Here is a 27222-nt window from a genome sequence, read left to right on the forward strand (position 1 = left end):
CAGTTGAAGGTCAGTCATTCAAATGATCCCGTGCATTTGATATATATATAGTGTGTATGTGTATGCGTATACTACTATACATTACCACACATAACATAATTATATTAAATATTATATATATATTATATATAATCTGAATAGATATATATATATTAATATATATCTATATATATATATCTATATATATATTCTCTATATATATATATATATCTATATATCTAATATTTATTGTTATGTGTGTTATGTATAAGTATTTTTAACACATACACACACACTATATATATATACAAATATATATCATTATACATATATATATATATATATATACAGAGAGCAGAGAGAGAGAGAGAGAGAGAGACGAGAGAGAGAGAGAGGGAGGAGGCGAGATTGAGAGAGAGAGAGATATAAACAACTCATTTCATCATCTTAACAATTTTTTATTACTAATACTACATTTTGGAGAACGTTGTTTTAGATTTAGCTATCCTTATGCCAGCGCGGGCTCTTGCTCATAGAATAGCCCGTAATTTCCCAGTCTTCTTGCAAGATCTAAGGTAAAAGATTTCTTATCTAAGCGAACGAGCGCAGGGGAGGGAGTGCCTTTTGCGTCCTTGGGGGCAGGAAACACGATGCATATTCAATAAAGAAGAAAGGACTCATTATTCCCGCATAGTTTTATTGAATATTATTGCCCATGATCTTGCATTCATTTTTCCTTTTATAGTTTTGATTCTTGTGCTTTGAATATGGCAACAAGTATAAGAACTCTGCGCACTTTTCATTTTCGTCACTCAGGTGAGCAATAAAGGCAATATGCATGCAAGTTTATTAAGTTCTCACATTCTGCTCGTGGGCTCAAACAATTTGCCCACCAGAACTATGTACTCGCACTACGCTTGCGTAGTCACGAACAACTTAAATTCAACTCGGGAAACAAGACATTACTGTGTTTTTTCTGTTTAGTGTTCCACTCAAGTTCCTACAAATATCAACTGGAAAGAGAAGTCCCTCAGCCTTTAGAGACACCAGGCAGGCCTTGCAGTCGGGGCGCAGTTATCGATGGGGTGGAAGAAAGTGTAAGGCCCGGCCTTGCACTTAAAACAGCAAAGTCTCCCTATGCCCTGGAAGATCATAAGTTTCATTTAAAAAAAATGTTTATATTGCTTGTCTCTAATAAATCACGCACAACACGAATGAAAAACATTACATTAGTACGTTCTTATGTTGCTATCTGTCAAGGGGTTGAGGTCATAGTCATATTTCGCCTATGATTTTGTTAAAAGCTATAACGAAAGTGATAGCTTTGGAGTAATAAGTCTACCTTGATGAGAGGCTTTTTTCTTTTAAAAGATGACAACAGTTATAGAAACCTACAGTCATATAATTATCTTATTACGAAAGCGTTTTGTGGGAATGGGAAAAGCAAGTGACACCCGAATCAAGTTTCGTCTGTGTACCTCTCACCAAAACAACAATCTATTTCGTGCGCAAACGTAGATTTTAAGTGATGAATGCTCTATAAGAACATGAAGTCATTGAACACATAACATAGTAACGGGCACATCAATTTTACCACCGAGATACTAAAAACAATGGCTACTTGGTGCAAAGATCGGAAACAAAGTGCTGCGGCTCAGAGAGATTTTCTTAGGATTCATTTAATCTTAGAATTCATTTAATCTCTCATTTAACCTCTTCGCTGACCTGATTGTTTCCCCTTAATTGCTCTACATTTATACGACTGAAACTCACGATTAGCCAAGACACGCGTCTTACCATGTATCCTTCGTTCCCGCAGTTGCTCACTTTATACGAGACGTCAACATCGGGGTCGTCACTCGGCAGGATCTCCCTGCCGAAGAGCTCGCACATCCTCAGGGAAGTGTTGCCAGTCATCGGGTTCACCTCTGGACCAAAGATATTTTTGACGTGCTTTCAGGGAGATAAGAAAAATGCTTATGAACTCACGCACCATTTTGCAAACAGGATAACATCGTTACTACATTCATTCGAATACCTTTATAACTTCAGTTTCATGGGATGGGAAGAGTATCCACGAGTACACTCGCATTATAAATACTTCAAAACGAAAGCCCACGAGTATCGATCTGATATTCCATAAGATAACACTCCTTTTCAAAATGCAGTAAACGAGTCGGCGCTTGTCTGGGGAAAGGAATTGACTTGAAAACTTCGAATCTTTTCATGAATGATTTTTTTTTTAGGTTAATATTACCTGCTTCCGGTAATAATATGTTTGATAAATTAACATTTCTTACCTAACTTTCACATGACAAAACATCAACAAGAGAATCTTGTTATTTTTCAAATGAATTTGTTAAAGTGAAAATATATAAATAAATAAAATAAATAAATAAAAATTTTTATTTTTGCTTTTATCTGGTACCAACTTACAGAACAAGTAATTGATACTAGATTTTCATTTCTTCAATAAACTTTCGATCAGGTAATCTCCGCTGAAAGGGATACACCTCAAAATACTGTTCATGATAAACATTAGATAAATGAGCCATGAAAATATATTGCGTTTATTTATCTCCCTGGGTAATGGATTTATGATTGACCATCAATCAGTTAGTGTTTTTATACAACCAGCAGTCACCTAGGCAATTGATTCCCATGAGAAGCCGCTGATTAATGAAAAACGCGAAAATAAAGCACGACTGCGTGTCTCACCTCCAGCAGTCTTCCCGGGCAGTCCTTCTTGGCCTTGGAGCAAATGCCGAGGAAGGAAGAAATCTCGAAGTCTGGGATGTCTCTCTCCTCATAACCACTGATGGTTTTCAGACGCAGACTCGTGAAGCAGCTAAGTAGGAATGAAAGAAGATAATCGGGTCAAAAAATTATGATTTCCCCCATAGATGCTTTCTAGAATCATGAAATGATGATGACCTCGTTATTGGCACCAAATAATCTCATCTTCGAAGGAATTGGGTTTCAGATTGACGAGACTGAGGCTGAAGTCCATTACTTGCTATGCGCATTTCACTCATTCTTCCCATCCGTTAACCAGCAGGAAAATGAACTAATTCAGCTCTTGAAGCAACACATTTCAATTTAACAAAGAACTGATCTAACTTTTCGTCATTCAACCTATTCGTGTAGAGGAACCAGCGACAGATGAGGAATGCATACTTACGTCCGTTTGGCAGTGGACATATGAGACAGTACCATCGCGGCTATGAGCAGACAGGTAGACAGGTGACTCAACATTGTGACCTGGCAGGAGTAAATAGCAATTATTTGTGTGAAGCAGTCAGGTCATGGAACGAAGAATTTGTTTTATACATTTACCAGGGAAACCAAGACTTGGGCATATTCACAGAATTTGTCTAATATTTTCTTGCCGGTTACCTTCCTTCTTGCTCAAGTTTATGGCCTGGATGCTGAGAAACCTCTGGGTTAGATAGTAGATTCTGTCGCCATGAAGCATATAATCACTATTGGCAGAAGCGGGTGAATATGTGTTTATATTGCTATATTTTTCATTTAAATACAAATATTCGTGTGTATATTTTCTGTTTTGAGGAAGTTCATGGCAAAATATGGTTAACTTTAGTTAGAAATTATTTCTGTGTTAACTGATGAGTTTGAAAGATAGTTACAACTGAGTCAAATAAGAATATGCGCTTTTTTTTTTTAGAAGGTATGTGCATGAAAATGTATTCTGCATCATTCCCACTGAAGTTACTTACAGCGTCAAGTTTGACGGAGAAGTTGGCGAGAGGGGTCGGTTGATGAAGGCGGGCATCTCCTCTTGTATATATATGCGTACACTTACCGCCTCAGTCGCGTTCAAGATCAGCGACCAATCAAGAGCAAGTGTTTCTTGACGTCACAGAGCAATTCAAAATTCGTGTAGTGTTAATGAACAGTAAGGGGAGTCGCCTCTATTTGCAAATGAATAGCTACTAATAACAGTTCATAACACCGAACACTCGTTAGCAATTATATCTCATACGTATCGGACAAAGTAAAGTAAATCGTTTATCTTTTGCCGTTTTCCTACTTTCACAATAGCCATTGTGGATTAACAATGGAAGGAAACACAAGCGCGAATTTTAGGAAAAGTGGTCCCATTTTCTCTTCGTTTATCCGCGGGAAGTTTCATCTACAGGTTCTTCTTTTTGTTCTTTTTCTTCTGATTTACTAAGTTATTGGTAAAAAAGCTCGTGCGTAAAGGAGGAAATGGTTAAAAAATCGAAGTGTAAGAAAGGGAAGTACAGAATAACGAAAGTACACCGTGGAGAAATCTTCAAGAAAAGTAATGATACCAGAAGAAAGTCCAGATCGATTTCATTAACTGCTGCCAAATATCCAAATAAAAAGACCCTTGAAGGTGCCACTGTACTTGCCTGCTTTGGCACTAAAAACGTTCGTGAAGAATAAAAGGAAAGAAATCCTGGTCACATCATTCCATAATTTAGTCCAGACAATGCGTTCCCTGGTAACGTATTCACATTCAGATTTATGTTTGATAGTTGAAAACTCGGGCGCTTTGAACGAGTATTTTGATCTTCCTGTTGAAGGAAAAAACCCGTGTTAATCCAAATGCAATCTTAATCCAAATGCAGTCTTAATCCAAATGCAATCTTAATCCAAATGCAATCTAATCCAAATGCAATCTTAATCAATAGCCGAGGTTTCGCCCTCAAATATAGGTACGTAATGCCTGTTCCTAATGCTACCGAGGGGAGTGACTCAAAAAGTGTGTTTGTCAGTCAAAAAGTAGACGGCAAGATCGTCGAAGTCAGCGTCTTCAAAAAGGTTTTGGATATCCGTTTTTATCCAGAGCTTTTTATTCATTTTCCGTTTATATATTAACATAAGTTGGAACAAAGCGCTGATGTATAAGAAAAACATCTAATTATCAACACCATTGCAGTGGAACTGCTTTTAATGACTGTACGTTAAACTGTATGAAGGAGGTGAAACGAACGCAAATCACTATCTAATGGCAGGAGAAATTCTCCAGTTCTTTATCTTGGGTGTCTTTCAAAACGCGGCAAATACAAGCAGTGTTGCATGACTGGTTAGCCTTTATTAGTTATAAGCAATTTGCCAATCTTTTGTTTTTCATTGCGCCTCCTGTAGTCAATCACGAGCAAATTCACGCAATCTGTGATTGAATGTCTGCTCATGCATTAGGACACCTCGAGTTTGCTCTCTTGAAACCCTGTCCAAGTTATGCATATAGGTTTGGTACGTTTCTTTGTGCGTATCCCATTTGGCTTACCTGATTCCAAGGTCTAGAGAATATCTCTAGACCTTGGCTGATTCTGCCGACGGAGAAATTCGACGTCAGAGAAGTAATTGGAATATTCTGCGTAGCCGTTAAGGCGTCAGAACGCTTCGACGTCACTGTCTTGAAAATTTTATAAGGATATATTTTTCATGCAGGGATATCCAGAACAGGTCAGAGGTCCAAAAAAGGATGAGGAAGGGTAAAATCAATGAAAGCCACCCAACTTCTATTGTGCCTTTTTGTCATGTATTCTTAGAATCAAATATTACGCCATTTTATAAATTGATGAAATAACGCAGATGAAAAACTTGAATTGCAAAACCTGTACTATAGGAAAATGTTAAAAGTACTAGTAAATGTATTCGCCTCAGTGGCGTGATCGGTATGGTCTTGGCCTTCCACCTCTGTGGCCGCGAGTTCGATTCTCGGAGCATTCCACTGAGGGGTGAGAGAAGTGTATTTCTGGTGATAGAAGTTCACTCTGGACGTTGTTCGGCATTCAGGTGAAGCTGTTGGTCCCGTAGCTGAATAACTACTGGTTCCATGCAACGTAAAAACACCATGCGTAAAAAAAAAAACAACTATACTCGGTTTTTTTCCATCTGTCCATCCGCCTGTGGTGTTTGCGTATGGTAACACTGCGTCCCGGGCTTTAGATAGTTACATTCAGCTTACATTCAACAATAATAACAATATCCTATTTCGAATATTAACGGTGTCATTCGCACACAGTAAATTATTAAAACACTTTTCAGTTGCAAATGTACACCCAGATATCCATTTATTTACCTAAAACCTACACAGCGTAACTATTTAAAGCCCGGGACGCAGAGTTACCATACAAAAGCACCACAGGCGGATGGACAGATGAAAAAAAAAAAAAGAGTATAGTAAATCTATTTAATCTTAGAAATTACTTTTTCATTTCCTAATTAGGAGCAACGGATACCCCTAAGGAATTCGATAGGATCTAATGATTCAACTTCCATTATGACTATTTTTTTTATTTGTTCATCAGCATCTCTTAAATTTTTTTCAGCTATTGTGGAGCCTGATATCCAGCTGTCAACATTTCGAGATATGCGTCACATCCTTTCTGTACTTTCTGTACGACATCAATCAATTTCCAGATTGTGGGTTTGTGCATTCCAAGCTCATATTGCAAATGTCGATTGGCATCTTCGTCTTCGGCTTGAATATTGGTCCGATCTTCATTGTTTAGAGTTCGTTCATAAAAGTTCCATATCTCGGGAGCAAAAATTGGGTTCATCCAATCGTTTCCACGCCTATTCAGTCGTCCAAATTAAGTATCCTCAAATCAATGAAACAAGGAAGAACTGCTTCTAATGTATCCACGTATCCATCCGTCTTTTCTAAAGGCCTGTCCACACGAGCGGGCCTGATCGGCGTGCTCCGGGGTTGACGGGCAAATTCTGGCGGGTTTACCCGTGAATGTTGTCCCCACGGGTGAGGCGATGGAGAGGTGGGCGTGCCTGACGATGCCAGTAGTATGTTCAGTGCGGTACGATAATATGGTGCAAAGAATGGCTCAGTAAAAGAAATGTATATGGTTAACCTACGTCTGCCAGGTTCGAAGCTCAAGCCATCGGGCACCAGCGTGATGATTTTGCTACAAGACCCATCGGGCAATTTGACGGTTTGCCCGTCAAGTGTGCCCGTTAGAGGGGAGGTCTGCCGATCAGGCCCCGGTCGTGTGGACAAGCCTTAATGGAACGAAAACGAGTGCTATGGTCATATTAGCCCATAATACAAAGTCAGAATCGGTTTTATAACGATTTGACAAAACCAATGAAACAAGATGTTTGTGCATGTTTTGGACGAGACGGAAAAAGGAACCCTCAATGCGAGCGGTGGGAAATGCATCTTGCATTGCACGAATGGCAGTGTTCATAGTCACAAATTATTGAAGTCGGTCTCAAATTAGGTTCGATGGTTTTAAGTAACTCAAATAAACAAAAATAAGTTAATTTTTTTTTGTTGAAACGGCATAAACTGTAGGAATAACTCCTTCACGCTTGTTAGCCGATATAATATATATACACCTGATGAAAAGACAGACAGAGGCGATCGCGAAAGTACCGTCAGTAAACCAAATTTCTGAGTAGACTAAATGTTTCAGCCAGCTAATTCTTCCTCATATCATTATTTCTTTCTGCAGTGTGTCCCAATAGGAATTTCTCTTCTACACTTAGTTGGGGAACATATAATGTAAAACTAAATGCTCCAAACCAGTTGGGTTAGCTGGTGCCTTTTTAATAATTTTTTGTTCCTATCTGTAAGTCATTGCAGGCAAGTCTGTGGAGCTAAAGCTAAACTACTATGAGATTCAGGGTCTCTGTAACACGGTTTTTGGGACTTTGCTCCTTATCACAGCATCGGATGTAGCTGAAAGTTGACATATGTATATTTACAACCACACACAAATTTTTGTCAGCATTTATCAATAACCTAAACCGATAGTTTTAATTTTTATAGAGTAAAAATGATCTTGCCGACGCCATGGCCAATGATTGAGAGCCAAGAGTCGAAAAGCATTCATTACGTAAGCAAAGTAAACATCGTTTTACGAAATGTTGCCCCGCCCATCCACCAGACAGAAACCCATTCACCTTATTCAATCGGCTCTGAAACCCGTAGTAGAGAAGAATGGCTAACAGGATTTGGAATTGTCCCCGTGGTTGCAAAACTACATTTGTCTTACGACTTGCAACTTTATACAGTCAAAAGAAAGCCCGTGGCCATACTTACTATAGCCTGAATAGGTAATTATTCAGTTTCTAGTTTAAATCCCAATGTTTATGGTCTGATTTGTATTAGCGTAAGGGCGTGATTATAATAATTCTTGTAACTGTCATTCAGGATTTTGAACATTCCCTTAACTATTCACTATGCCACCAAGAGAGAGGAGGAAAGAGAGAGATTGTATGTAAACAGTCTTTATATAACTATTTTTTGTTAAAATAGATTTTTTATCCAAAGTAAATACAAGCTTATATGTACTAAAAATCCATAAAGCAGACCAACGGATCATCCGATATATTTTTTTTCTTCTTTCTTTAGTCTGACGACCATGTGGATATAAAGACTTTATGAATGGCGGAAACGATACATCAGATTTTTTTTGGGTGGGTGGGGTATCTGTGCTAGCGTAGTTAAATACTATGTAGCAGTGTGCCGCCAAAAATTAGTATAGCAGCAATATACATGAATTAAACGTTTAGGCCAACTGCTGGGGTCCTTGAGGATCATTTAGCACTTCTTACAACTACTCGAGAAATGAGTTTTTATAGCCAGAAGTTAGATTTTATATTAGAACAATGTCCATGATAGCCTTCAGTGTTATCCTGAATTACAACGAGGCCAAAGTGGGTAGAGCCTCATGAAGTCATCATTCTGACGATAATTATTGGTGAAGGTTTAAAGACAAAATACGGTACCGGCTATTTTTTTTTTTTTTTTTTCTTAGTAAATAGGTAGATAGCCGATAAATAAAAATTGCTTGACATTGGATACAGCAGTTATCAAATCAAGCTTGTCTACTATGTCTTTGAAAATTACCAACTATTCCCTACATCTTGTCAATCTGATTGTGACCTATAAAGTAGATTATAATTTCTTAGGACACTTATTTTAGGAGTTAGACTAATAATCGAAGTGTTTTTGTATTTATTAACATATTTTTTTGGTTTGTTCATTATGACAATTATCAGTGGAGAGGATTCAGAATTCATAAAGGTGTACTGCTTTACTTGTATTTAAATTTTTATGTCATTGTTGCCAGAAGTATAGCCTTCGTTACGTATAGCCAATCATCCAACGAGAAAGAGGGAAGAAATGCTGTCATAAGTTACGTAACGAGTGCGTTCAAAACCTTATCTCTGAGTAAGTTCGCCCGTCTTCAAAAAAAGTCACTTTTACATTAGAAGTACGTAATGCAGAATACAGTCAAAATTTATGTGTAGATATAATGTGTATTCTGAATAAGCGTTATATCTATGAAATGCATAGATAAAAAGTTATTGCCAAAAAACCGTGTTACAGAAGCCCTGAATCTCATAGTAGCTTGAGATGCGCCAGCCAAACATTCATTTACCGCAACGGTTGGTGGCTCCATGGTCTAGGTATACCGTGGGTGGCTCAAGAGTTTCAGCACTTCTCTTTTTTCAACACTTGTTTTTATCTTTTCAACCTCTATTTTTGCAGCAGATGCTTCATGGCTGTGTTTATTCAACTGGCGAATAACTTTTCCAGTCTTCATATGCAATCTCACTGTACATCGATCTGTATGTTCACTTCTCCGAAACTTTAATTCAGGATCACTTTTGCTCGTTGCGTCAAAAATAATAAGGTATCCATCGTGTATCATTTTGTTGTCTCCGCTTTTTGATAAAATATTTAATGCCTTTTCGAATGATATGGTTTAAACGGCTGAAAATTTTTGAGCTGAACCGAGCTTCCAGTTCTATGACAGTTTCTAGCTTAGGCCTAATTGGACTATTTGGCAATTAAGACTATTACGACTAGAATAACTAATTTGATTATGACGAGAGAGAGAGAGAGAGAGAGAGAGAGAGAGAGAGAGAGTTAATAACCGGCTAAACAAGGGGACCGCTTAGTTTTGCTAACTTTTCTCACTTTACAACGACGAGTTACTATTTTTAACGCCAAAACGACTCTCCGAATTGAAATAATAAACAAATATGGAGCGTGTTAGTTGCTAGTTAGTGAATTTTGAACAAATCCTGTGCAATCATGTAACAACAGCTCTCAGCAAAGCTGTACAAACCACTTTTAAATATAGCAATTTAATTCGACAAAGCTTCCCTTAGTTAAGCAATTCTTCAATGGTAGTGATAATACTTTTGATATAAATGCTGGAAATATTTGTACAGTGTTTGAGATCGTGTAAATGTTACAATTCCATTATATTTAAGATAAGTTCAGTATGGTAATCTTAATTCCACTATGGTAAGTGATGATAACTCTCTTAGGCTACCCTTGGTTTTGAAAAGCTCTTTCGCATTTAAATGAACAAGTAGATTAAACAGTTTTTGGCATATCAGTAACTTATGCCTTCTTAGTATTATGCATTATCTACTAGTTTAATTTTATTATTATATATATTCACACAAGCATTGCGTTAGTTTGCTTTCGTTTTGCAAATTGCGTGCAAAAACGCATTTAGTAAATGCACAAGTACACTAGAAAATGCGCTACCCTTCTTGCCTGCATAAACTGAGAATTTCAAAAGTTTTAGCACTAGCTTTGAACCACTCGGGAATTGCAACCTGTAATAGTTTTAGGTAACAACTTTAGCTAAACTTAATCAACTCTCGTATTGGTGTTCCTGTTAAGTTTGTTATAAGGGTAGCCAACGCAAGCTACATCGATTGCTTTGAAGACTAGGTAGTACATCACGAAAAAACTGAAGAATTACGCCGACCTACCTGAAACAAAAAGCCTACGGTAAAAAAACTATGAAATGGCGAATTTCCTCACCCAAGCTGCTGTTCCTCGTTTTTTTAAACAAGTATTATCTATTTATATAAAAGGCAATTTCTGTCTGGTCTGTTCGTTATGCAAGCCCAGACTATGAAAACTATGGCTACCAAATTTTTACCATATTCTCCTCCACTACACTGTCAAGCTAGTCTCAACCACAGACTCTGGAGGATCGGGGAAGAAATTATGAGCGTTCAATCCCCTCAGGTGTCCTCTTGTCTTAGTCTCTACTTGAACTGCTCGACATGGCTTTTGCTCCACACACACACACACACACATATATATAATATATATATATATATATATATATATATATATATATTATATATATATGTGTGTGTGTGTGTGTGTGTGTGTGTGTGTGTGTGTGTGTATGGAATTCTTATTTTGATAATATTATTTATTATAAAGCTTGTTTTTCACTGTAAACTTTGAATAACATTTCCAGACTCTTTCTAAGCCTTTTTAAAAGATTTCCCTTACTACAATAACTCGCAAGGTAAAGAGTCAGAGTTATCGGCAATGCAGAGGGTAAAAAACACTATAATGAGGTGGTAATTGAAACCTTTAACGTAAATGCCTAGGTTTATTACAATAAGTCACGTGCACAAATACCCGAATTATTGGCCGAGGACATAAACACATTCATCTATAATTCCCATTCAAACCCACAGTTAACCGTCACGTAAACGTTAGTTAAAGGAAAGGGCTGAGAAGAAGGAGAAAAACAACAAGTCAAGTCAATAGTAAAAGCGGTAGATGAGAGAAAGAAGGAAATCCTTAACTTAACACAACGATAGAGTAGAGCTCAGGATGTGGGCGATAACGATGGTCTCGGTACACCCAAGGTCCTTTAAGCCGTAGGGTACAAGGGGGTGAGGTGTGGTCATCCAGTGTCGATGGTGCATGCATGAGAAGCAGACAATCCTACTTGGAGATATTAGACAGTTTAAATAGAGCAGAGCAATGGTACATGAAGGTGACCGCTACACTGAAGAACAAGGCGGGAATAACAAGCTGTGATTAAAGTCTAGAACTTCTTTTGAGGAACGCCTAATGCAACCTCCCGTCGTTCAGGCGAAAATAGGCAAGTCGCCTCTCCATCTCCAACAGTCCAGCGTGACAGGAGGCGGAAGACCGTGCCGACGAACCACTCGCGTGAAAATGGAGAAATTTTTCGGTGGAGAACCAATTAACAAATAACCACCTTCGATGGGGGAAGCAGAACAAAACAAAACTCTAGCCAAGAATTCGAGGCTCAATGGACTAATGAAAATGAACAGTAATTAATAAACAAATATTCACGTTAAATGAGCCAGATAAAAACTCAAGTTGCTGATATGATATATATAATATACATATATGAATAATTATACATATACATATATTGAATATAATCAGTTATAATTATTAATTCACTTGTTAGCCGAATCGATAACATCACTGTCGTCTTGATTTCGTCCCTGTCCGCTGGACGGTGGTTCGATCCCACGAGAGGACGAAATTATTATTAACTAAAAAATTCTCCTTCGGTTTACATATACAAAAATATATCAATTTCGAGGTAGAGCGAATATTGTAGCTCGAATAATATATATATATATATAATATTGACAGATTACGTATATGCGTGATTATAGAATCATATTGATGGATGACGTATGTCTGTGATTATACGAATTAAGAGGCAGGCATGGTAACATTCAATCTTTTATCATAACGAGTGGTGAGTTCACACAAATAGCAAAAGAATGATGTCTCCAACATCCATGCTTTAACTGCCGATGTGACGACGAGACCCGTGCAGAAAACCTCTCTGAATTAGTTTCTTACCCTAAAGCTACACAGAATGCTCACCAACGGCACGTCGAACGCCCTGTACTCACATGTCTCTCTCTATATAAGTAAACCAATTAACTAGTCAGAGATGGGAACTCCTACATGCATTTATGTCGAGAGATACTTAGAAAGCGCCTCAGTGGCGTGGTTGGTATGGTCTTTGCCTGTCACCTCGGTGGCCGCGAGTTCGATTCTCGGACATACCATTGAGGGGTTAGAGATGTGTATTTCTGTGCTGAATAACCACTGGTTCCATGCAACGTAAAAACACCATACAAACAAACAAACAAAACTTAGAACTCAAGATACGAAGAGAAATAAACTTTTTCTTATATTTAATATATTGAATTAAGATTGTAAAGCTGGACAGGAACGGTAGCTGAGAGAAATCGTTGATAACTGAGCGACCAAGGAAGAATTTACGATATATATTTTTGTACACTTTTCTTTCATTTTATCCCCCATTTGGATTTGGAAAATTTAAATATTCATGAATCATAGCAATATTGTTACGAGAGAGAGAGAGAGAGAGGAGAGAGAGATAGAGATGTGTATATATATATATATATATATATTATCTAGATATCTATAATAAACATTATATAAATAGTATCTATAATATATATATAATAATTTAACCCCACACACATTTTATATATATATATATATTATATTTAATAATATTATCTATATATACATATATTATATTATATATATTATATTATATACATAATATATAATATAATATATATATATATATATATATATTATATATATATATATATATACACCTACACCATATTTATATATATATATAAATATATATCTATATATATATATATATATATATATATATATATATATATATATATATATATATATATATATATATATATATATATATATATATATATATACATATATATATATATATATATATATATATTATATATATATTATATATATATTATATACATATGGTCAAAATTCACTGTTTATCGTTGCTTTCGAATCCACTCAGTGGTTCGAATCCTGCCGGGGACGAAGCACTTATCATTAGTAATTCTCTCATATGTAAGTTTTTCTTAAGGCAGGGTAAAATTGGATAATAACAACAATTTTTGTAATGTATTTATTATATATATATATATATATATATATATATATATATATATATATATATATATGATTGTGTATGTATATATGATGTAATATATAAATGTAATTTATATGTAATTAATTATATGTGTATACTCACTATATATATATATATATATATATATATATATATATATATATATATATATCTATATATATAATATATTTATATTATATATATTAATATATATATATGTATATATATATATATATATATATATATATATTTAGTATATTTTTGTATGTATGAATGTATTTAAATCTGGGATGCTGGCAAATTAAATTTTTTAGTGCATAATTTTTCCATCCTTTTATAGTTGTGTTCACCGCAATCACATAAAATCATTATTTTCGTATTTTCATTATTTTTCCTTCTTTTTTGATGTATTTACAAATTTCATTTTAGTACTTTAATTAATACTTTCTGTGACGCACAATGTATGAAGTTCGGTCTGAATTTGAAAGGTAGAATTGCTGGAAGAAGGAGAGCAAAGCAGGGTCGAATCCTGAGCGGGGTAAGAGCAGCATCACATGTAGATTTCCTTTAATGTAATTTTTTTCAAGGCCTAGTGCATAAATTTGATATCAATTGGATTTTTATAGTGTAATATCTGAGAATTTTATACACTTAGTACTAAGCCATCTCTAACATGGTAGAAATGGTTGATTTGGATTCTAAGAACAGAACCTAAATTCGACAAGAAAAGCGAATTCGGTTCCCTATCACTCTCGACGGCTGAATGCGCCTACTCAATGTCTCTCATGTGCACTCGATATTAATGAGCTGTTTTGGGTTTAATATTATGGTATATAAACAGTAGCAGTGGTATCTTTAACTTGAAGATTATTGGTGTTCACTTCCCTTTTAGGTCAGTTCGGAAAGCGTGTCTTCTGTTATTTTTAGTGTCCTTTCTACCTTTTGCTAATTTGATGCATTTTAAATTTCTGATTTCTGTGTGTTTGAGATGTCAGTCAGTTTTATCAGCTCCCTATTTTTGTTCTTATTCATATTGCGCAAAGCGATCGCTATACATATGATCTTAAGTGACGTCAACTCAGACAAAGATAGCTTTAGTTGACAAAATCCTTACAAAGAATTTTCCTACTATACACATCACAGATTGACTTAATTTTCTATGCCAGCATGAATTAGATGCGCTCAGATACCGGATGGGGATACAATAATGTTCGTTTCTCTTGCATTAAAAGTGCTTTTAGTTTTCTGTAAAAGAAAACTATTGAGATGGTTTTGTCTGCCCGTCCCCACTTTTTCTGTCCACCCTCAGATTTTAAAAACTACTGTGGCTAGAGGGATGAAAATTGGTATATTGATCATCCACCCTACAGTGATCAAACATACCAAATTGCAGCCATCTAGCCTCGTAGTTTTATTCTATTTAAGGTTAAAGTTAGCCCTACCCGTGCGTCTGACACCGCTAGAGGTACCAGTAATATAGGCAGAGTCCAACTCCGGAGGCGTCGCTGATGCATCGTCACTTAGCCGCATCTGGGGAGCAACTGAGTGCTACCCGGTTGTGGAAAAGAGTTTCATACTGCAGCACAACAAGAGACTTGTAATGATGTCAATCGAAGACTGCGGGTAGTCGAGAGGTTCTTCTAGATCATCAAAGGTGTTCTTCTTTTTTTTTCGATTTGGTAACTATTTTTAATTTCGAATCGGTCAGCTTACAAAAACTGGCCGCTATGGGGCCGTGGCTGAAAATTTTAGTGACAGTGACTGAGTTTTTCATACGCTTTACTGAAAACTCGATTGCGCCGGACTTGTCTTTTATGTCCAACTCATTTAGACTGGTAGAAACAACACGAACAAATGATCTGTCTTTGTGATGAAAGAAAGGAAGCCCCAGGATCAGTATTCACCTCCGGTCAAAGCTCATATGGCCAATTGGGTCTAAAAGGACAATCAATCAATCTGTGGTGGAAATGGTCGGCGGCTTTCATGACATTCAAAGTGAAATTCACAGATGGAAATAGAAGAATCTGTCTACCGAGCTGCGCCACTGGCATTTAAGAGGTCTTTGGGGGTGTGACCCGAGGAGCCTTAGGTCAGATGACAGGGAAGAGCGTCATCTGGGCTGTCAGGCTTCAATGATGTCGATGGAAATCGTTAGGAAGCAAAGGAACAATTCTGACAAGTTCTGAGAAATCTTTTATCCTCTGATTCAGATCAATTAAAGAAAATAGAAGAACTTTTTTTATGCAGTGAAACGTGTGCGTTTTGCCATAAAATAAACGATAGCCCATATCATTAATATATATATATATATATATATATATATATATATATATGTATATATATATATATATATATATATATAATATATATATATATATATATATATATATATATATATAAATTTTCATAGTATAATAGCATGGCCCTATTTAATGTTTTCACTTATGTCGAGAAACAAGTAGAATACGAGATAGATAGATTGATAGACAGCCAGAAGGATATCCAATCTGACTATATAAGTCAAGAGACATTTTAACATTAAATCGTTTATCAAAGCGAGTGGAGGGTTCTTGTCTGTTCACCGCCTTGAAGCGAATAGACTCGGGCATCCCCAATGTGACAACAAGATGACGAATTTCGGCATTTTCCCAGATCAGTCCCAGGGATTCCCCTAATTGCCGTTGCTCAACAACATCTCGTCTATCGGTCTCAATCTGAGTAGATTTTAGCGGAACTGACGACGCCCCGTCCAGAGTCAAAGTATACTGGGTCTGCTCATGAGGCGGTACTAAAACCTATCCCCGCCCCTTGTAACTGATGACGTTTCATCAGTTACAAAAGGACCATATCTTTATGAAACTATATTTACGATAACATTTTTATATAACTACTTTTGCGATGGCGTTTTTTATATAAATTTTCCTCTTATTACATGTTGCCGTATACTACGTTAAAGTACAAAGATGCTCTTTCAAATAATATATGACACATTACAATTACGATTACTTTCAAACCCACAAGCGCGCACAGAAAAAATTATCTACGCACACAATAATGTGCAATTACTTCATCCGTCAACCTACATACATTCACGTTTCGTAGCGTATCTGACTAAGGGATGATGATAGAAAGAAACTGAAAAAGTTATTAGAAAGCTGATAAAATTAACTATATAATGCATAAATAAAATTGATAGGTCTTCTCTGAAATTTTCGAGGAATTCTAGGTCAAAGACGGACCAAAATTTTAAAATTTTATGTAAATATTTGCTGGAAATGTATTCCCTGTATCATTGTCTTTATCACTTATTCCTTTGATACCTTATATCGTATATGATGTAATTCTTATACTTTTGATATTGTTTTCTTTTTTGTGGTCAAGTTGTGCAAATGCAACTGCCATTTTTTACATTGCCTGTATCCACATTTTCTATGTATTTATTGCATAACAATTAGTATTCATGATAAGATTTGGAAAATATAATTAATCAATCATTCTAACCTTTAGCATAAACAAAAAAAAAGTTCCTTTTCAAAGTGAGGCAGAACTAAATACATTTCTTAACAATTATTTATAATCTTGATAATATTACTACCAGAAAGAGAGAGAGAGAGAGAGAGAGACCAAGTTGTCATGTTATAAAAAACAAACCAGTAGATAGGTAAGTAAATAAATAAGTAAAGAATAAACATATGAAGAAAGCTTGAGTAGCTATGTGTGTTGAAACTGGTATATTTTATGTAAAATAAAACAAGGCTTGGTGACTAAATGAGAGGATGGGTATTAAAAAACATCAAACATGTGACCTCTTTACAGATTTTATCAAGATTTTATGAAAAACACCATGCGATATGGATTAAATGTATAACAACTAAAAGTTCTTTAAGTAATTCTATGGATAAGCACGGGGAGTGTTACTCTTGTGACGTCACAGTAATAGCTCCGCCCTCACTGCCAAGTTGAGTAGTACTTTGACTGGCCCCGTCGATATAAAAGTGGCCGTCGGCTGGTGTTCTTTGTAGTTCGATCGCCGTACAGCAACTTGGTCGTCGCCGACTTCTTCATCAGGTATTGACTGCTAGCAGTAAGTAATACAGAGCTAAAGTATATACTGACTGACTTTTTCTTCAAATAACTGCGAAGTTGCCAACATGACATCGAGTGATTTTAACTTCAATGAACTCTTGTTCGAAACCAGATATTAATGGCATATCATACTATATATAGATATCTATATCATATATATTAATATATATTATATATTATATATAACATATATATAGATATATATATATATATATATATAATAGATATTATATTATATAGATTATATTTAAATCTAATATATTATATAGCATTGAATAATTGAATATTATATAGATATATATTATATTATTATAATTATATATATAATATGTATAATATATATATTATATATGCAATATAAGATATGAATTATATATAATATATTAATAATATAAATATATATATAATAATCTTATATGTTATATGCACCTTGTTTGGGCTTGTTTGTGTGCGAATACATTCTCTTTTAATACGCGATCAACATGCTTCTTCGTCCATCTACATTTTGTGCTTCGTAGCAGTGACACTGGGGCTGCACGTGGCATCTGCAAAACGCACGTGAGTATAGTTTTTTTTATTGTCGCTGATTTTTAATTTGGAATCAAGCTAATTTGTGTATTTATGTTTATCAGTATATCTTGGTCATTCCTCATCCGGCAGATAGATTATGTCCCCCTGTTTATGAAAAATGGGGTGTATTTTTACGAAACTTGTGATAAGTCGTACTGTTAACAGAGAGGATAACTGCGACTCTGTCAATCATAATGGAAAGCTGCAAATAGAGCGGCAACATCTCACACCTCGGGGCAGGATTATTCCTATAATATTCCCATAATGGATGCCTGTCAGTTAGAATAACGTTTCACGTATGTATTGAGACTCGTCAGGCCACCAAGACTGGGCCTCCAACGTATGTAAGTGCTGAACAATATATTACCGATGGTGTTAAGTTATATGAGCCAAGATACCCTTCGAAAGTTAGTTACAGATCCTTCGAATACGCATCTTAAGATCATACCCAAAGCGCTCACAGCTAATATTGGGAGAAGAGATACTATAAGGTATTTAGAAAAATGTATTTTTATTTTCTATTTGTTATGATAGTGTGGATTTGACAATTGATTTGGGGTAAACCGTATGATTATTCTTCGAATGTCCCTTCATTTACTCTCAGCGGAAGTTTACCCCACAAACTTACTGTGAATAAGGCAATAAAATACTGAACAAAATAAGTCAGTAAAGTCCTTGTAAGCCTTAGGATAACCTTTTAACTATTTAGACTTTCAAGTGAAGTTACAAGGAAATTTGCAGCCTTAAAGATCTGGTTTTGTTCAGCCACTGCTGTGCATAAAAACACAACTGGTTTTTCCTTGCAAAAGAAGAAAAATTTATGCGATTAAAGTTTCTCCAAACCGATACAAAACCTGGCGTCCATAAAAAGTTTATCTTAGTTTTACCAGACCACTGAGCTTTCTAACAGCTTTCCTAGGGCTGGCCCGAAAGATAAGATATTTTTACGTGGCTAGGAACCAATTGATTACTTTGCAACGGGACCTACAGCTTATTGTGGGATCCGAACCACATCGAGAAATGATTTTCTATCACCAAAAATACATTCCTTTGATTTCGCGGAGAATCAAACCCTGACGCTGAGATCGGTAATCGAGCACGTAACCGACTGGTCCTAAGGGGAACTACCTGACTTCCAGTTCCCTTGTGCTTGCAGAGCCGTTCATTCTCCGATGGTTTCCAAACATTAGCCTAACAGAGTTTCTTCTGATGCTGACAGGAATATCCCTACTTTTCGTTGTCTCTCCTCCAGGTGCTTCACAAGTCTTCGCCTGAAGACCACCAGTGGATTTGTAGAGAAGGAATTCGAGGGCTTTGAGACCAGGGCTTTTCTTGGGACTTGCGCTACTATTAAGAAGGATTGTCCTGGAAAGCTTTTAGAGGTGGGGAATGCTTGGTTTTGATATCATAATAATAATAATATTCTGCAAGATGCTCCTTTTCAATCATCGCATTATTCCAGTTATTTTGAAGCTTTTTCTTTTCCTGATATTTATGATTTTCATTTTTATGTTGGGCAATCTTATATTTTCATAATTTTTTCCTGCTTTTTTTGTTGTAAATATGTTTATTGTTTATTTTAATACTTATCTAGCACGTCAAAAACAAATTTGGTCCCCAAGTGAACCCAATGGGTGGAGAGACAGCCACCAATATGTGCAAATTCTTCGACAAGGAAATCTTGCCTAGTGATGACCCCGTCGTTGATGTCAAGTACAAAGCAAGTGGCTGTGGCAACGAGGGATACCAGGTAAGACAGGAACTGGCTGTTCACTAATCATTGTTGTCACTATAAACCAATTAAGACTCGGAAAAAAAGAAACGTTACAACTCACGTTTCAAAAAGAAAAGGGATTCTCGTTTTCATAACTAACTCATTTTGCCGATTACTAGCCAACAGTGTTTCGTTGACGAGTTTTAATTCGCTTTTCATGAATACTTGAATGCATTACTCCCGATTTAAGTAATATTCCAAGACAATAGTATTTCCTTTCCTTTTTCAGAGCATTGGGAGACTTTGCTGTTTTAAGTGCAAGGCCGGACCTTATACTTTCTTCCATCCCATCGATAACTGTGCCCCTACTGACAGACCTCCTTGGTGTCTCTAAGAGCGGTTATCTGCAAAGCTTCAATCCTGCACCCTTCAACCTGAAAGCTACAAGGAAATTGTTAGACTTCAGCTGAAGGCGGGGAAAGTTTAGAAAATAAACACCGAAGCTAACATGTTTATCTTTTTAGTCCTTGACTATGACAGGGACATATTCCAGATGAGGTAGTACCTTTTCAGATCCTTATGGAAGGCTTTTGTTTATGCCAATCGAAGAGCAAAGACAATTTTATTCCCGATAAGTACACTTTAGAAAGAAGATTAACTGAAGACAGATTAAACAGATTCCTTACAGCTCTTGAAAGAGTGGATCATTCGGGATAAGAATATTCTAAACACGATGTATAATAGCAGGCACTCGCCAGGTATCCTATGGACTGCCAAAAATACATAAACTTCATGTTCATTTAAAGCTATTTTTGGCGGATAATAACATACCATCATATAAGCTAGCAAAAATCTTAGCTCCTTTCATGTTTATCGTAACTTATTATACATATGTAATTTAGAACCCTTACGATCTAATAGAAGAATTGAAGAATACTAATTGGACAAGTACTGACGTATTTGTAGTTTGGATGTAACGTCTATTCATAAACTGACATCGAAGTGAAACAATTGAAATAACATTAAACGAGATAGACGAAAAGAACGTCCTTCAGAAATCTTACTAGAACCAAATTTATTTCACTTCAAGAATTGTTAAATAAACTTATACATTTTTTAAGTTAGAATTTTTTGCCGCAGGGGAGAGTGCCGTCAGTGTAACTTATGCTGTGCACTGTAGGCATTACTTAAGGTTTTTTTGCAGCGTCCCTTCGGCCCTTAGCTGCAAGCATTTTGTTCCTTTTTTTGTACCTCCTTTCATACTTTCTTCCATCTTACTTTCCACCCTCTCCCAACAATTAATTCATAGCGCAACTGCGAGGTTTTCCTCCTGTTACACCTTTCAGACCTTTTACTGTCAATATCCGTTTCAGCGCTGATTGACCTCATAGGTCCCAGTGCTTGGCCTTTGGCCTAAATTCTATATTCAATCAATGAAATTAATTGTTTCAGCAAATAGACGGAGTTGCCGAAAGAAAATGTCTTCTATTTTAGTCACATCTATTACCGACTGTACGTTGGCAACACGTTCAACATTTCCATAAACCCTTCTCGTGTCCCTGTAAATCCTTATCTACCCGACTATCAAGCATAACAGTATAATAAAATTTATGATAACTGAACAAGAAAGAGGAAACAAAATTCCTCTCCTCGATGTCTGAGACATCGTTGCCTAGAAACTTTTTTTTTTCTTATTCACTCACCCCTTCCATATTTAAAGCAACACCATATAAACTTTATTAACTGGGCCAGTTCTGAATTTTACTAATGTTATCATTCACTTATTCATTATTGATTATTTTAATTTATATATTTTATCTTCATTACGACGCATGGTCTTCAAGAACTAAATATCATAATCAATCAATAAATAACAAAGTTAATCATGAAGTGAACTTCATGAGGGATTTTTTTTTTTTTTTTTTTTTTTTACAAACGTCTTAATGATAATTGTATCCCACCAAGTTTAGTTTGCAAAGAAGGAAGAAAGTTCCTAGATTCCTTATGTAAACCAACTGCACCAAATATCGCAACCCCAAAAATAGTTATAGTGCAAAATGCATACATATGGAAACATATCAAAATTAAATTATTATATGAACTGTCCTTGACGAAACTACTCACAAAACTCGGTTTCGTTTTCTGTAATAGCAACCGCATTGGAAGTCCGTTCTCTCCTTCAAAGACAGACTTCCCGAACCTTTGCTTGCTGGTATTATTTCTGTCTTGAATTGCCCCAACGGCCAAGTGGGGTAATTGGGCAGTTCATCGTGAACTCGCAAAACCAGATACTTTCGCATGCGGGAACAAACGAAAGAACAAGGAGAGATATATCTGTAAAAAGCTGCTGTCTTCGAAAACTTGAGCTTTTAATTGGTTGCCAAGGAAGGTCAAGTATTGAACATGTTAAGATTTGACACGCTCTCTCGAACGTACTTTCGGGAATCTGTTTCCCGAAAGGGGGAATCGAACAGATTCCCGTAAGCTTTCTGAGAAATTTTATAAATAAATGTAGGTACCCATACATAGCTGAGGATTTGTTTCTCAAATTTGTTTGTGTGTATATTCATGTACGTAAGCATATATATAGCTGTATATTATTATTATTATTATATTCAAAAGATGAAAACTTTTCATATGTAACAAGCCCACATGGCCATTGACTTCAATTTCAAGCTTCCAAAGAATATGGTGTTCCTTAGGAAGAAGTAGAATGAGGTAAAGTGAAAGAGTATAGGGAGAGAGTATATATATATATATATATATATATAATAATATATATATTATAATATATATATATAAATTTAAGTTCTCATTCTAATATATGTATCGGTGGAAGGGCAATTTTCATATTGATTTCAATCCTTCAGTGGATCTACACAGTTAAAATTCAGTACCACGAAATTTCCAGTGTAGAATTTCTAGGAGAAAGCGACTGTAAAAAAAAAAAAAAAATCCAATGATGAGGAATAAATAGTCTGGGAAATGTAAGCAGCACCTGAAGCGAATAAGCTCATTGTTATCTGGTCTCCAGCGACCTTGGGTTGTAATAAGTAGATCGACGCTCAGGACCAGCTGCAAAGCATTTCTCGCGGTTTCTTGTGGTGTTTAGTGTGGAACATCCTTGCGATAGATAGAAGGTAAGTCATCGTTTTTACGGGCGAGTGAGTGTTTGAACACCTTCAAACCTTAAACATTTGATAATTTATTTGTTTCGTCTCGAAACTACGTATATCATTTTGCCAATCATCAGCATATTTACGGCTGCTGTTTTGATGACTGGATTAGGAAATATATCTCGGGGGAAATTAAGCGTTAGCTTTGTTTTTCCAAGGCTGTGTTAGATTATTTAGTTAAAACAAAGGTGGCTATTGTTACTTTGGTAAACAAAGGTGGCTATTGTTACTTTGGTATGGCATCTTTTAGAATAAATTTGCTAGTGTACTTTCCTGTGCTTTGAAGCCTTTTTCATTAAAGTATTACGAAAGATTGGCTCTGGCTCAAGTGCTGATAGGTTGTGTGCGTGTATACCGCATAGTTAAAGGACCTTTAGGAAGTTTAAGTTATAATGTTATCTCGAGATTTTTAACATTTAACCTTTTTGTTTCAGGTACGTTTGAGGAGTTCAGATATTGAGTGATGTATTTGTGCTGCGTGGCAGTCTACGCATTTGGGGGTAGTGATTATCCAAAACGTAACAGCAGTACTACGAGGGTTTAGTAAGTTAAGATTTAAGTTGCTCGTCGTAGTTTAGTTGTGGGCTGTAAATCTTCAGGGGCCGAAGTTTTTATTATAAACATTGAATTTTGACTATATTTTTAAAAGTTCCCATTCATTCCCTTATGGAGGGTGGGTCCGACTTAACTAGAGTACTTTGGATTATTTTGTTTTTGCATTTCATTTTTAATATTTGCGAACGCCCTATCAGGAAGAAGGCTGGAGTTATTTTTGCATGGCAAATTGTGCAAATCCATCTGTTTGACAGTATTCGAAGGCCAGGCAGGACTAGTCTGTTGAGCGAAAACCGCCCATGCTTGAAATTCAGGTTGGCCAGTCTTTCGGAGTTTTCAACTACCAATGTCTTCCACCACTATTCGATGCTTTGATCACTCCAAGTTTATATCCTAAATGCAATAGTCTTTTGTGCACTTTTACAGTGAAACTCGTGAAATATTTTCTACTTATGCATCATTTGTATAACTATTTAAGCTTAGGGTTACTTAAGGAAAACGCTATCCTATGGAATGTACCAAATGATTTGTTCAGTGGCGTAATTTTTTTTAGTCGGCTCTAAGGTTTAACTTATGGTATGGGTTGGGAGGCGAGCGAAGCAAGCCCTATTTGGGAGAGTAGGGGCTCTGTAAACCTAGGGTGACCATTTATTTGACTTGCGAAGGGGTACAAAAGTAAATAGTATGCCCATGCGCACTTGCACTTATGTTGAGTCGTTATAAATTCAGTAGTATAATACATAAGTATATTCAATTACCAGTGATGATAAATGAGAAGGTCTATCAATGTATTTTTATTCAGACATTATCGCTGACATTTTAAGGTTTATCAATTAGTGTTTTTATTCAGACATTATTGCTGACATTTTAAACAGAAAATTATTCTTTAAATTTTAAGGAAAATTACAGACATTATTTAAAAGAAAAAAATTCTTACATCATTCTTTGGCGTATTTTTGGCTTGATTTGATATTTGCTAAGTATATTCAATAACAGGTGATGATAAATTAGTTTTATCAATGACATTGTTTATATTCAGACGTTATTTATTGCTGACATTTAAAAAAAATTAGTCTCTAATGTTTAAGGAAAATTGTAGTAATTACATAAAAAAGACAAAATGCTTATATCATTCTTTGGTGTATTTTTGGCTTGATTTGATCTGTACTCAGGATATTCAATAACAAGGCAATGATAATAAATTAGAAGATCTATCAATTAGTGTTTTTATCTGACCTTCTTTCTGACCTTTTAAACAGAAAATTATTCTTTGATTATATTTTATTCAGACCCTTTTGCTCACCTTTTAAAAAGGAAATTATTCTTTAATATATAAGGAAAATTGTAGACTACATAAAAAGAAGAACAAAATTTTACATTAATCTTTGGTGTATTTTTGGCTAGATTTGATCTTCTTTAAGAGTGAAGGGTGAGTTCTAAGATATTCATTAAAGTCACTGCAACTTAGGTCGAAATTGCAATTCACTATTAGTGCCGACTTCAGTGTAGATACTTTTAACTGGCTTTTTTCTGATGTCCAGAAATGCATAAAAATGATAATTTCATCCAAACACTGTAAAATAAAACCTCGAAGTGCACTTCAAAACATTTGTAAAATACTTTCATATGCAGTTGCAACTTCTCACTCAAAAAGAAAGGCCTGTTACAATCTTCAACATCTTCAACACTTTCGTGGGCGCCTTCCCAAAAATAATATTAGTAACAATAAGCACAGATTCCACAAACAACCCATACATTACTAACTGAGTGACCAGCTCATATATAAATGTGAGTTACGTTATGTTAATGAAATAGTTTCGCTTATGAGCGAGCGAGAGAGATTTGAGAGAGAGAGAGAGAGAGAGATGCTATCCCTAATGCAAGTGGCTAGGTCTCGGAATCGAACGAATAGTTTTATATGCGTAAATATGCGTATCAGGGTGAATGGAGGTGGGTGAGTGTACAAGTCCGAGACAAAGACATATTACGTCATCTGTGTTCGCGTATGTGGATGAACAAGGCTCCCTTGTGTTCCACATGGGGGCCGCTTTAGGACGATAAAAAATCAGCTTAACTAAGGCATTCTCAAGATGTGAATAACAACCTTCTCTAGAGGCTTTTAAGTTCTTACTCTTTCTCTCTCTTACGTACGTTTCAAAATGAAAAGTTTCACTACTTAACACATGTTATCTTTAAATTTGGGAATCTGAACACAAAAACATACTTTCACAACATGATACACAGGTTCTGAGGGGAATTAATTGTATTAACAAAATTATAAATGCATTACAAAACTTACATTATAAGATTCCTCTTACCAGAAGATAAGTTATCCCGTGGTTGAATCCGATTCACAACGGGATAAATAATTGGCAACTACATTGTTCTTACCGGATATGTGCTCAACCTTTAAGTTATACTGTTGCAAGCACAAAGACCACCTGGTCAGTCTTTGATTATGGTTTTTCATCTGCTGTATAAATAACAGGGGATTGTGATCAGACAACACTAAAACTTCTTCAATCCTAGGTCTGTTCACATACACTTCAAGCTTTTTCAAAATTGTGATTAAGGCTAGAGTTTCTTTTTCAATTGTTGCATAGTTTTTCTGATGCTTTTTCAGTTTCGAAGACAGGAAACACACAGGGTGTAGAAGGTTATTTTCATATTCTTGAAGTAGAACAGCTCCAATTCCACAATCAGAGCCATCAACTTGTATCACAAATTTCTTGTTAAAGTCTGGAGCTTGAAGCACTGGTCTTGAAGTTAAAATGGCTTTTACCCTCTCAAAGGATTCTTGACATTCTGGAGTCCAAACAAACTTAGCTTTGGGACTAGTTAAGTCTGTCAAGGGAGCTACTACGGCTGAGAAATTTCGACAGAAACGACGATAGAATCCAGCCATGCCCAAAAATCTTTGTAACTGCTTCCTGGTAGTGGGGAGGGGGGGGGGGTGGAGTTTGGAGGGCAGTAGCCTTATGGATATCTTCTACATTAGCATTCACCGGAGCGAGAAGGCCTTTTCAAACTTCAAACCCAAGGTACTGAACAGTCGCCTTCCCAAACTCACTCTTCTCTAGGTTGACTGTTAGTCCTGCCTCTTGTAGTTTCTTGAAAACTTTCTTCAGGATCTGCAGATGTTCTTCCCATGTTATAGAGTAAATGACTATGTCATCAAGGTATACACCTACTCCTTGTATAGATCCTAGCAGTTGATCCATCACTCATTGAAATGTTGCTGGTGCATTCATCAGACCTAATGGCAGTACAGTATACTGATACAATCCAAATCGAGTAATAAAAGCTGACAGCAACTTTGCATTTTCATCTAAGGGTATCTGATAATATCCCTTCAATT

General features: G+C 35.9%; 2 protein-coding genes across 2 annotated transcripts in view; one reads left to right on the forward strand and one right to left on the reverse strand.

Moving 5' to 3' along the window:
* Positions 1–27222, forward strand: part of LOC135195916 (uncharacterized) — a 265806-nt gene that overhangs the window by 166357 nt on the left and 72227 nt on the right. The gene's annotated exons all lie outside the window — the stretch shown is intronic.
* LOC135196035 (uncharacterized) lies at positions 813–3753 on the reverse strand. The gene is made up of 5 exons (XM_064222506.1): positions 3717–3753; positions 3161–3240; positions 2698–2827; positions 1777–1932; positions 813–1121 (listed from the first exon to the last, which is right to left on the reverse strand). Exons 2-5 carry the CDS (start codon positions 3232–3234, stop codon positions 1017–1019), a joined length of 465 nt encoding a protein of 154 aa, XP_064078576.1. The 5' UTR covers positions 3235–3240; positions 3717–3753; the 3' UTR covers positions 813–1016.

Source organism: Macrobrachium nipponense, chromosome 17 (genome assembly GCF_015104395.2).
Source record: "Macrobrachium nipponense isolate FS-2020 chromosome 17, ASM1510439v2, whole genome shotgun sequence".
In the NCBI taxonomy this organism is placed as follows: Eukaryota; Metazoa; Arthropoda; class Malacostraca; order Decapoda; family Palaemonidae; genus Macrobrachium; species Macrobrachium nipponense.